Source organism: Polistes dominula, unplaced genomic scaffold (genome assembly GCF_049000335.1).
Source record: "Polistes dominula isolate Pdom_NZ unplaced genomic scaffold, Pdom_raw_medaka contig_80, whole genome shotgun sequence".
Classification (NCBI taxonomy): Eukaryota; Metazoa; Arthropoda; class Insecta; order Hymenoptera; family Vespidae; genus Polistes; species Polistes dominula.
The window spans coordinates 1,197,529-1,210,903 of record NW_028301111.1 but is presented as its reverse complement, the minus strand read 5'-3'; the positions used below and the strand labels follow the sequence as shown (position 1 = coordinate 1,210,903).

General features: G+C 28.3%; 4 protein-coding genes across 4 annotated transcripts; 2 read left to right on the top strand and 2 right to left on the bottom strand.

The window, feature by feature from the left end:
• The first annotated feature begins 480 nt into the window (after positions 1–480).
• On the top strand, positions 481–3,370 carry Asciz (ASCIZ zinc finger protein). The gene is made up of 4 exons (XM_015331121.2): positions 481–903; positions 1,415–1,726; positions 1,800–2,011; positions 2,088–3,370. Exons 2-4 carry the CDS (start codon positions 1,436–1,438, stop codon positions 3,262–3,264), a joined length of 1,680 nt encoding a protein of 559 aa, XP_015186607.1. The 5' UTR covers positions 481–903; positions 1,415–1,435; the 3' UTR covers positions 3,265–3,370.
• A 509-nt stretch (positions 3,371–3,879) lies between these two features.
• On the bottom strand, positions 3,880–6,893 carry l(3)04053 (lethal (3) 04053). The gene is made up of 8 exons (XM_015331119.2): positions 6,391–6,893; positions 5,774–6,286; positions 5,504–5,679; positions 5,351–5,424; positions 5,171–5,282; positions 5,002–5,064; positions 4,764–4,927; positions 3,880–4,628 (listed from the first exon to the last, which is right to left on the bottom strand). The coding sequence occupies exons 1-8, from the start codon at positions 6,620–6,622 to the stop codon at positions 4,484–4,486; spliced, it is 1,479 nt and encodes a 492-aa protein (XP_015186605.1). The 5' UTR covers positions 6,623–6,893; the 3' UTR covers positions 3,880–4,483.
• A 342-nt stretch (positions 6,894–7,235) lies between these two features.
• Alr (Evr1_Alr domain-containing protein Alr) lies at positions 7,236–8,099 on the top strand. Its single transcript, XM_015331117.2, has 2 exons — positions 7,236–7,597; positions 7,698–8,099. Exons 1-2 carry the CDS (start codon positions 7,520–7,522, stop codon positions 8,097–8,099), a joined length of 480 nt encoding a protein of 159 aa, XP_015186603.1. The 5' UTR covers positions 7,236–7,519.
• Positions 8,100–8,521: 422 nt separating this feature from the next.
• Positions 8,522–10,785, bottom strand: LOC107071800 (transmembrane protein 145). The gene is made up of 4 exons (XM_015331116.2): positions 10,475–10,785; positions 9,652–10,078; positions 8,936–9,525; positions 8,522–8,767 (listed from the first exon to the last, which is right to left on the bottom strand). The coding sequence occupies exons 1-4, from the start codon at positions 10,571–10,573 to the stop codon at positions 8,525–8,527; spliced, it is 1,359 nt and encodes a 452-aa protein (XP_015186602.2). The 5' UTR covers positions 10,574–10,785; the 3' UTR covers positions 8,522–8,524.
• Positions 10,786–13,375: the final 2,590 nt, after the last annotated feature.

Sequence of the window (13,375 nt, the reverse complement as noted above, 5' to 3'; positions counted from 1 at the left end):
AAATTTTAAATATTCATTTAAGAGAGTTCCAATCAGTGACGGATTAATCGATAATCGATTAAATTAATCACTCAGGAACTTCAAAGAATCTCTCGAAGGACTTCGATATCTTAAAATGTCTTTTCATTAAAATTAAAGTAAAATTACTTTTGTTAATAAATTCAACTAATTTAATTAATGTTGTAATAAATTTAATATTATTGTTAATAATTAAATGAAAGTTTTTTTTTTTTTAATGAAATTTTCTTTTTCTAATTTGAATTTGAGGCTCTCATTTGATTTAATCCGTCACTGGTTTTAAATATAAATTTTAAATAGATCCTGCGTTCTAATTGGCTTATCCACGTTCTGGGGATTTGGAACCACGATGCGCAGTGGTAGTTTTTTAGCGATGTGCGCAACGCGCGTTCTCGATTGCGCCACCTTGAAAGCTTCACCTTATTTTTTTTCTTTTTTTACTTTCGATAAATTTGTCTTCTTCCCCTACCATCCCTTTTCTTTTTCTCACTCTATCTCTTTGTTCTTTTTTTGTTCTTTCTTTTTCTCTATTCTGCATACTCTAAACGTTTTTAAAGCAATGAATAAACGTTTAAGCCTTGACTAGTACGAAACATTATATGCACAATTTAACTACTACAAAAAAATTTAACTCTCTCTCTCTCTTACTCTCTTGATAAATGAAATATTATATAATTCTTGTTATTTTTTTTAAATAAAATTTAAAGAAAAAAAAACAAATGAAAAAAGATTGTATTTTTAATACGATATTATATCAACGTAAACGTCACAACGTGTCGTTCAAATATATCTGTTATAAAAATAAAAAGGTATAGAGCAGGGTGTTTCATATTGATCAAGCTTGTTCATTTGTTCTCTGCACATGTCACTCGATGTTCGAAAAAGGTATGTCTCTCTGTGTATATATTTTGATTTATAATATTAATACGTGTTTATCATTATAAACATAATATATAACATATTTTATTGAAAAATAATTATCAAAGAAAAATTGTGTATATGTGGTAGAAGAAAAAAGATGGGGGAATAGTTTGATCGATGAAATGAGCCCGGCGTTATGAATACACACATATATATATAAAAATATATACATATATAAAATATATAATATATATAGATACATATGCAGTGACAGATAAAAAGAGATGGTTAAGAATAAACAGAGAAAATGATTGATAATCTTTGATAATCATTAAAAGACATTAATCAATTATTCTTCAAACGAACATACCGGCGCGAATTTGACAGATTGCGAATTGTGTTATTAGATTCTTTATCTCTCTCTTTCTTTAACATAACCTTACATTTGTCTCCTCTTTCTCTCTCTCTCGCTCTTTTTCTTTTACATAACCATCCATCGATCTCCCATCTCTTTCTATCAACTTTCCTAACATAGGAGAGATGAGGATAACCTTCAATGGAGAAAACGCAAGTATTTTCGAAGAATCGATCAACGACAACTTACTGTGAAATGGTCTGCCCATCGGCAGAAGAATTGAGTGTTATTAAAAATAGCATATGTTGCGAACAATGTGGTTTATTGTTTCGAAACGAGCCACGATATCGTTTGCACGATTTAAAGGTACATCAAAGAAAAAAATTAGGAAAAATAACAAAGGAAAATGTTCGTTATCATTGCCCGGTAGAAACTTGTGTTTATGCACCAGATTCAGAAAGATACTTTACTACGATGAAATATCTCAAACAGGTTTGTTATAATCTTATTAAATAAATTATTAATGTAATCTAATCAAATTATTTGATTCTATTTTGATATACAGCATTATTTGAAAGTACACGCTGAAAAAACATTCGCTTGTACAAGTTGTGCTAAAAGTTTTTCCACCGAAGCTGCTAAGGAAGGACACATGAGGATATGTGGTATTGAATTTTCTTGTTATTGTTCCAAGACTTATAGCACTTATGAGGCACTCCTTACTCATGCTAAAAGATCATTGCATACTATAGATAATAAATATAAAAGTTCTTTAAGGTAAGTTTGTTCATTTGTAACTTGATGTATAGATATATATTATTTACAATCATTATAACACAATACTTATTTTCAGGCGGACTAACTCAAAGATCACTCGTGCTATTCCTTTATCTCCTACCGTTGTATCTACGATAAACAAACCGGTTAATATTTTACCAAGTCATAATAATAACGAAGCAAATAATTGTAATGTTAATGTTACTGAAAAAACTACCGTCGATATTGGTGTACAAACTGATGACTGTAAAAAGTATAGAAGAGCATCGAGTCCATTGAAACAAGTCTCCAATGGTAATGGAACCACTGGAAAACGAAGAGTATCTAGACAAACGCAAACAATTGGATTACAAGGTGAAAAGCATGGTGTTACATCAATGGAGACTCAAACTCCGAATACTAAATTTATCGGAAAGGAACCATTTAAAGTTAGAAAACGTAGGAAGAGTAATTCGATAGTAAAAAAGTCAGAATCATCGTTGTTAAAAGAAGATATCAATTTAGAAGATAATTTTACATCCTCCAATCTATTTCCTGCTAGTCCATTGACGTTAAGACACGACGTAGGTTTACAAGACTTTTGGGAAGAGAAAAATAATTCTGGTACACAAACAATATCTAAAAAGGATATGTTTGAGGCATTGCATGACAATGTTTCTCAAACAGATTTAGAAACATTTTACAGTCATAGTAACAGTTCATTGATACAGTGTTTACCTAAAAGTACCGTAGCATTAATGACGTTACCTTATACAGAAGATTCAACTGTTGTTAATAACGAAGAATATCCATTTTCTTCGACTAATAATATATCTAGGTCAGATCCGATGTTAACAGAAAAAACTTTTCATGACAAATTCAGTAGTATAGAAACACAAACGGAACAAGGATATTCACAAACATTTTTTGACTCCGATGCATTATCCAGAACATTTGCTTTGAGTTCTACCATTGAAACACAAACAACGGATAATTTTGATAATATGGAACAATTGTTTTACAATAATACTTACACACAAACAACGGATGAAATGATATCGCCTGATTTAGTATTAACCAATATTCAAACTCAAACTGCTTGGACACAATTGGACGATACAACAGTTTCTGCCGAAACTCAAACTAAATCGTTAATTTGTGAAACTGGTTGCAATATTTCAATGGGTGCTGCTTGTCGTTCATGGTTAAATGCACAAATGAGTCATACTGAAACTCAAACTGATCTGTTTAGCATATTTGAAGGTCTTCAGTAATAGAAAAAATATATTATATGTTAAAATCAGTCTTAAGAATGAATTCGTAAAATACTTACATATGCCAATACTTACGTTTTATTTGTAAACAGAACAAAAAAAAGAACTCTTGCCTAACTTCATTTTTCTTGGATTATCGTTAATTATTATTTTTTTTTTTTTTTTTCAAAACTTTATGTGATAATTGATAAGCATTTTTATACAACGAACACTGCCATATATATATCTATACATATATATGTGATAATAATTTGACTTAAGAGATATCATTCTTTTTATTGGTATCCAAATTTGTATATTTTTTTATATGCACTTTGTTTCTTCTTCTTCTTCTTTCTGTTTTTGTTTTTTTTCATTTTCTTTTTTTTATTGTCAAAATAAAATGATCTGCCTTTAGTGTAAAAAAAGAAACATACACATAAAAAAAAAAAATATGATCTTGCAAAATTACAAAGCTGCAGAGGTGCAATACACACACACGCATATCGTTTTTAGAATTCCAGTAGTTTTTTTTTTTTTGAATTATAAATTCAAAGCAATTGCACATAATGAATATTATGATGCTGTAATTAGCTAACATTTTGGCGCGATATTATAATAAATTAATTACTGAAATCCTCGTTGGATCAGCGTGTATTTATTAAAACGATTATCATTAAAAATTGCGTTGCACGAATAATCAACGTTAATTATGCGTTATCAATATGATGATAAGAGGTACGTACTTACACTGTCATTTTGGTCGTACTCAAAAATATGTATATGAAAAATATAACACCTGTTTGTTTATATCCCTTAATTAACGCCTAATTGGCGATTACTTAACTGTAGTTAATATATCAACAGAGTTATCTCAATTATTTAAAGATAAACAAAACATTTTACTTGTCTCTCTCTCTCTCTCTCTCTCTCTCGTCGTACGTCCCCCATGTACCTCTGCTGTTCGTTCGTTCATTCGTTCGTTTTATGTGTCGAAATTTTAAATGCATTTTTTAGAATCTATTCTTAACTAATATAAAAGTACAACAAACACGTCATAAATAACATATTACACAATTTGATTCTAAATTATCAATCGACGCAAATGTATATGCTCGCCACTATTATTGCGATAGAGCATGAGGAACTTAGCGTTGGTTGTGTGGTGAATATAAAAAAGAGAGGTATGATAGATTTGTATTATGATAAAGTTAATACGATTTAAATAAGATCTCTTTTTTTAAGATCGAGGATCAGCAGCATTATAATCATCATCCGAATCGTTCATGAAATCTTTGGTGGTCGTATCTTCTTCTTCTATTCTGTCCACATTTTCAAGGGTAGATGCAAGTACCCTTAGATTCTCCACTCCAGACATCAATTGTCTGTGTTAAAACACAACACATACGTTTAGAATATAAAACAAAATTACACGCTGTTATTATACGTGTAAATTTTATTACCCCTTTCTTTTCTTTTTCTTTTTTTTTTTTTCATTCAACGTTAAAACAAATTATTACCTCAATGAGATTTCAGCCGTTGATGCAGCAGTCCTTAATTCACCTGCAAGTCTTCGTACAGTTCTATCTATGTTCTCAGAAGATTCATCACATTCGTTCTTTTTGTTATCATTAATGGCAGATCTAAGTTTTTTATTTTCCAATCGTAATGACGATAGCTCTGACTAAATTAGAGTTATAATTTGTTGATCAATCAAATTCTTATGTAAACGAATGAAGATTTTATATTTATACTAACCGTTAATGTCCTAATTTCTTTTTTTAACGATGTTACTGTATTTTCTGCGCTAAGCGCTCTTTTCTGTAAAAAAAAAACAAAAAATAAAATAGATAATGTCTTATTCTATTTTTTTTAAAATAATAATTTAATACAATTACAATGAAATATCATTGAAATTATTATTTACCGTACTACGTTTTAAATTATCTTCAACTTGTTCCACCGCTTTTTCAAGATGTGCAGTTTCTTCGTAATCCACTTCTTTTCTAGAAGCCAATTCTGCTTCTAACATTACAATTCTGTAATAATACACTTTGACGTTAATAAATATAAATGATTATGAAGATTTAAAATGATAACAACTTACCTAATTGATTTTTCATTTATTTTTCTATGAGCCGAGTCCAATTCTTGCCTTAGCCTATCATTTTCTAATAAAAGCTACCAAATACTTTGTATTAATTATATATATTTATTAAATTTGAATAATTTTTATTTGATAATATATATATATATATACCCTTCGTTCTGTTGATTCTACCATATTAGGTTGCGAATTAGATCCAATATCATTGGAAAGATTCGTTCTACTATGAATTGGGCCATCATTTAAAAAATCTGGTAATAATTTTGGTAAGTTTGAATCAGTTGTAGGCGTGCAATCTCTAGTAACAACATTATTACTAACTTCTGGTTCTGTTTAAAACAATAACAAATCAATTTGTTACAATGAAAGTATGGTATATGAAAATTGTCTTTGATGAATGAACACAAAAATCATAAAACTTACCACCAGAGTCTGATGCTGACTCAGATGTCTCAACAATGTTATCAACAGCGTTGAATACAGGTATATTGATGCTATTCGAACAGGTAGCATTAGAAAGAAAATAATCATTATGAGATATAGCTTTGTCTATCGAACCAGTAAGATCAAAAGGAATATCTGGCAATAATTGTGGTTGTGTCTTTTTCGAATCATTTCTTTGCCGTGGTTGCCTTTGTTCTACACTGTTCAATGCAAAATCAGGAAGATTATCAACTTCAGGTATAGTTGGTTGAGCAAATACATGATTTAAGTAGCATTGTTCTATGACTAAATGATCTTGTACAAAATCAGGTAGTTCAGTTGGATTTCTAGAATATACACCACCGGTGTCTTTTTCAACATTGTTAGGACTCGTTGCAGATGATGAATAAATCTTTGGCCTTGCACCGGTCTTGTAATAATTAGTTTGACTTTCACCTTTTAAAAAGTGTTTAAAACTAAATGGATTTTCTTCACGACGTGAAACATCTTGACCTGTAATAAATAAAATAATAAGATAAAAGATAATTCAATAAGATTGATATTTATATTATGTATATATATATTATTATCTTATTTGAAATGTATATAAATCTAACCTGTCTGTTGATCATTTTCAACAATGCGATTTCTACTTGGGTGATCCTGAGTTATGGTTCTGTCGCGTCTTCCAGACAGCTGATCGTCTTCGTCGGATGATGATAATGATGGAAACATTGCATCTGAATTATGTTGTCTTGTATTTTTAGATACCGATCTAGACGATCTATCAGCTTTTTTACGTCCAGCCATTGTCTCTTTTGTATTTCCTTTTCCAAACAAACGAATCATTCGAGTTTCTAACTGATCAAGTACGAAACAGAATCGCACTTGACGTCTGTCACGATTTTATCAGATAAGGTTGGGTTCCTTACTATTTTACAACTCGCCGCAACGCACGCGCATTTATATTTTATTTTCATATTTTTTTTAAATGTGCAATCAAATTTTTTATAAATAAATATATATACATGTATATATATATACAAGAAATATAAATTATTTATCAAAAGTATGTTATTTAATACATAAATATAATTTCACTTTAACATTTAACACAGTTTTGTTTTGACTATGAAATAAATTCGAGATATTGTTCCAAATCGACTAACAACGACCAATCAGAATAATCTTCGATTTGTATTGGCGCGAAAAATTGAATGCTTGTTACTTTATCTTTATATATATACATATTTATATATTTATACAAGAAATATGAATTATTTATCAAAAGTATGTTATTTAATACATAAATGTAATTTCATTTTATCATTTAACACAGTTTTGTTTTGACTACGAAATAAATTCGAGATATTGTTCCAAATCGACTAACAACGACCAATCAGAATAATCTTCGATTTATATTGGCGCGAAAAATTGAATGCTTGTTACTTTATCTTTATTACTATTGCGTAAGAAAACTGTCTGATCGTGAATGATCAACGCAAATAATTAAATGTATTTTCTCGATGTTATTTATAAAATAATATTAAGAATAATATAATAAATAATTCAAATTGTTATTAACAATAATTAGAATGAAATTAATCGAATAATAAATATCGTGTTAGTGAAAATAATGACTTTTGTGATTATCGATAATGAAAGGTTATGTTGAATATCATATTATGAATAAATGTTCCTATAAATTATTGTAACGTTAAATATTGTTATAATAAATATGTTAAAATGGAGAAGCCTTGTCGAACGTGCACCGATTTTAAAACGTGGGTGAAATTACAACAGAAAACTTTTGATTCAGGAAAGGTATGTTTAATACAAAAAACAACAAAAATACATCTTTTCAAGATATAGAAATAAACTTGTATATATTTTATTTAACATTTCTTCTTTTCTTTTATTTTAGGGTGATGCTCAAAAGCAAGAAACAACTAATCCTACTACAAATGTTCCTACAGTTCAACGCAATGATTGTCCATTAAGCAGAGACGATTTAGGTTCCAAAACATGGGCATTTTTACACACCATGGCAGCACGTTATCCTGATAATCCAAGCGACGAACAAAAAAGTGATATGAAAAGATTCATGTATTTATTTTCAAAGTTTTATCCATGTCACATTTGTGCAGAAGATTTTCAAGAACAATTGAAAGATACACCACCGCAAACCGATTCACAAAAAGTCTTCAGTCAATGGCTATGCGTTGTTCATAACGAGGTAAACAAAAAATTAGGTAAACCGGAATTTGATTGCAAGTTGGTCAACCAAAGATGGAAAGACGGGTGGCTGGATGGTTCATGCGATTGAATTTTCATTGAGAAACATCAAAACTATTTTGTCTGTTGAAATGAATAATAGTTTTATCTCTTCAAGTTATAAATACACACACACACACACACACACACAAACATAAATCTACTAAGATAATTAGTAGATATGATACAGAAAAAACATCGAAGATATTTTCATGATTATAACAAATGTTTCTCTTGTATGAATTTAAATATGATGTATCATTTAATGAAAGCGGCATTTAAGTAAATAATTATAATTTTAAGTATACTTATGCATGCTGGATAAAAATCTAAGATAGAAAACATTCTAAAAGCATAATAATAATTATAATAATAACGTTATATTATTTACACCTAATCAAAATCAGTATTTCTATCATATATATATTCATTTTTACATATTATTTTTAAAAGTAAAAGGAAGAGATATAATAACAATCATGAGATTGTAAACGCTGAAACTACTTTTTTGAATCGAGGCTCGTAACTATGATTTTGTCCATTACCACTAATCGGAACTACTTGGCATGTTCTAATGTGAAATGGAAAACGTGAATTTGCAATAGTAGGTCGTGTAACATAGAGAAATATTGCATGTCCAACAAGAACAATCCAAAGTGAACATCCTCTTACAACGCTTTCCCTTATCCATTTGTCTACAAGCACAGTGATACATAGTACCTGTGAAAATGAACAAAGTATCTTTGTATTTTTATTAATGCATACAACGAAGCATGTATATGGTATATTTAAACATGTAATTATTTAATACTTAATATATATATATATATATATATATTTATTTAAATTATTCTTTATATGTTTATGAATAAGTTTAATCACAAGTACCGTTAATGGATGACACAGGAACCATGCTGACCCTAAAGAAAGTAGCGAGGCATAAAAATGGACCTTCTTTGTCATCTTCTTAGTTGTTTTAAAACAACGAAGAACAAATATAATCCATGCAATTAACTTCAATGCTACTAAACCATAACCTGGTGGTGATTCGTAGATATAAAGGATTAAACCAGGATCAAAGATTTCAAATTGATAAACGTACAATGCCAGCTGACAAGCTGCACTAAGACAAATGAAATAAGTAAGCCATCGAATTTGTTTAGGTGTCAATGTACTTTTGGTTATTGTATAACCAAATGCTAACAATAACATAAGCACTGTATATAACGTTTCTGAACATGCTTCTAAAAGATGACCCACTAATGAAGCACCAGTTATAAGAACTCCTCTTAATGCGAGATTAAGATAACTGTAAATTTCTAATAATATGCCCATTAATTGACAAAGAAGAGAACCCATAAATAATTTATATGAAACGTGTAAAAGTCTTCTTGAACGTAATTGTACAGCTACGTAAAAGCTTAATATGACGAGTACTACATAAATACAAGCCGCTATTAATAATTCTGGTAGTATGTCTGTAATTAATAAGAACAATAATTTAGAAAAATATTTGTAATGTTAAATGAAGAAAGAATTTGTTGTTGTTGTTGTTTTTTTTTTTTTTTTTTTTTTTGTAAAGAAAAACAAAAAAGAATACTTGCAAAATTCATCCGCAGAAAGATGTTCTTTCCATATGTTACCTGGTGATCCATTTGTCAATGAAATCCAATACGTAACATTTAAACCTGTTTTTGTATAACAATCTGATAATACGATAAACCACCACATTGGTCTAGACGATTGAAATCTTCTGTAACTTTTACAATGTAACGATGAATCATTTTTTAAAACACATCCAGAACTTTCCGATGTTATTGTTGATAGTTGTACTATTTGACCATTTGCAATACTTAAAATAGATTCTTTTTCTTTGCAAGTCTTATTAGATGGATATACGGTTGGCCATTGATGAGGTGCGTCATAATACAACAAAAGATTTACAGATGTGTCTTGACCTCTTATTTCTAAATCGTACCGAAAAGTGCCTTGTTCTGTGAGAAAACAAAATCTCGCGAGAAAGGCCCAATTCTGTAAAACAAATATATGTATACATATAATATATGTATGTTAATTTGTTTATTAACAAAATTGATCGATTAAACATATTTTCTAAAATAATATTATATAATACATTTTAGATAATATTTTTGTTTTTTGTTTTTTTTTTTGTTTATTATTAATATTACACTTGTATTACATAATTAATTAATTTATAAAACGCATACGCGTTTTTATTTTTCTTATAATTATAATTATAATTCTTTTTTTTTTGTAGATTTCAAATGAAAATTTTTACGAATGATGTATAAAATGTTAAACGAAATATATTTCTGTTAAATACGTAGCAACAAGCTTCTGTTTGCAAAAAAATCAAAACAAAACAATTATTGTAAAATTATTATCATTTTTTTTTTTTTTTAATACTTCACGCGTTACGAGAGTCCCACGTAGTATTTTACTATGCATATTATGCAAAAGTGTTAAAAATGTTATGAAAAATGTTACAAATTTACTTGACATCATTAAATTTATATATTAAATAGGATTTGAAAATGTATGTGTACACACGATCATAAGTACGTACAAAGACTGAATGTATTATTCTAGCAAAGTAGTTAACTTCTATGATCAATATTTTCTTTACTACTGGATCTACATAAATGTGACTCTTTTTCTGTCTTTTTTTTCACGAAACGTCGATGTTTATTTTTTCTATTCTCGTATGCAAATTAAATTTAAAAATTTATATCCCCTTTTATTTTTGCTATTGATTCTATCATATAGAATATTAATAATATTAATTTATTTATTAATTAATTAGTTAGATAGAAATGATAATAATTAATGATTGTTTTTTTAGTATTAGTTCTTCAAATCTTTAAATATTCTTTTACCATACGTGTACAGTTTTCTATTTTATCGACGTTTCTAATGTAAACTTGATTATTGGAATCTCTAGCACTTGAATACGCTATCTAGTGGCTAAATTCAAAATTACAGTAGATAGGTCGAATTGCTACGCCCCACAACCCTGCCAAAGATCCCAAAACTGGAGAATAATTTTGTGGTTAAAATTGTGTTTACAGTATTATTCATGGCAACGTGCCACTTTATATCCATTTACATCGGCACGTTTTTCTATTTATTTGCCCTTACTTTTCTATTATTTTCTATCTTTAACACTTATTGTTTATTATTTTAACTATATTTTTTTTTAGAAACATTTCGTTAACATTTAATTATCTATTGTTTATTTAAACCAGTCACAACCATATTGGGATCTGTGGCACTTGAATTCGCTATCTGGTGGCTAAATTCAAAATTAGAGTAGATAGGTCGAATTGTTACGCCACGGCCCTGTACACCATGTATATAATTTCACAATTATATATGTTAATAAATTTGTTTGTTTGTTTTTTTTGGTTTTTGTATAAACGAATGATATAAAAAACAAATGTTAGTTTAACTTTTAAACGATTTAATAATTAAATACAATTTATGTTAATTTCATAAAAAATATATAATGTTATTAATTACATTATTAATTGTGTAAATAGAATAATTTGATCAAAAGAACAAATATGATAAATATAATGAAAATAAATAATGATATTAATTTGTTTATTGTAAATTATCGATAAAGAAAAAAGAGAGATAAAGGTTTTAATACGAAAGTAAATAATTTTAACTCGACTTTGCTATATCGTTGTACATATATAAATATAATACATCGAGGGAGAGATTAATTATTTAATGAATGATTTCCGGTAAGAACGTGTGTGTGTGTGTGTGTGTGTACTGTATATATATCTTTTACTTATACTATTTTTCTAAAGTAATTCTACAGCAAGAGCCCACGACGGTCAGACCTTCGTTATTTTATAAAAGCTGAAGGTTTTTCTGTACATGTCCTTTATACAGGTAAAAACGATCAGTGATTGTAGAGTTTGGATTGTGGTTACTTGGATAAGGTAATAGGTAGTAAAGGTATATAAAATAGTACCTTAAATTTGTTAAAGTATAAAGCTCAATTTTTTTGTATATTTTCTTCGGGATAACTTTAGAAATTATAAAAACGTTAAATAACATTTACACAGACAAATATATATTTATTTTATTTGATAAAATAATTTATATATTATAATAAAAATAAATATTATATAATTAAAAAATATATTATATTATATATTATATAATATATAATTTAAAAATATATATTATAATATAAATAAATTTAGAAAATAATTTATTTTATATAATAAAAATAGAAATATATAATAATATTGAAATACTTGTTAATAGCAAAAGAAAAATTTTATTGAAGTGAAAACTTCTTTAGAATGGGAGTGATATGAAAAGTAAATAAACGGAAACGGAGCTATGTAACGAAGCTATGAAACGGTTGCCATACTAAATAATGAGAGAAAAAGTGACAAACATAGGATTTAGACTGCGAGGGAATGAGACGGAATATAGCTATACAGTTTTTCCTATTCTCGGTCTCCGGACTTATCCGACGAGACCCTACGGATTTATCCGACGAGACGCTACGGACTTATCCGACGAGATCCTACGGACTTATCCGACGAGACCCTACGGACTTATCCGACGAGACCCTACGGACTTATCAGGAAAAACCTCACTACTTTTGAATACAAAAGCAAAATCTACTTAAGGTGCCTAATAAAAAAATAATTTATTTAATAAAATAAACATAGAAATAATAATACAGAAATATTCGTTATAATAGGAAAGGAATCTTATTTTAAATTTCTTTTTCAGGAACACAAAAGCAAAACCTTTTCTTGCTTTTGAATAAATGTTGTTTTGTTGTATTGAATAGTAGTAAAGATCCCTTCTTCATTCTAGTTCTAACTCGTAGGGAAGAATAGAAGAAAATCCAGTTTAGGTAAGGGACTTATATTTGAATTCTTCTCTCACTTCTTTTAAAATTCGAACAATGTACCTCAATGCTCTCTTTTTTTTTTTCTTCTAGGATCTACTTACTTTTGTTAACAAAAGAGGGTTGTTTCGTCTACTTACGTAATACGCATTTATTGATCGAAATTTAGGGAAATATTTTGCGATCGTTCAAAAATAGTATAATATGTATGTATGTACTAATTTTACCAAGTGTGTATATGTGTCTGTGTGTATATGTGTTATGTGTGTGTGTGTGGTGTGTGTGCTATGAGATCTATTATTTATTTTATATCGTACACCTGTATCAAACTCGTAAAAGTTTCAATGCTTTAGGTGTTTTCTTTTAAGATTATTTCAAATTGAAAATTAACAAATAAATATTAATATATATATATATTATTA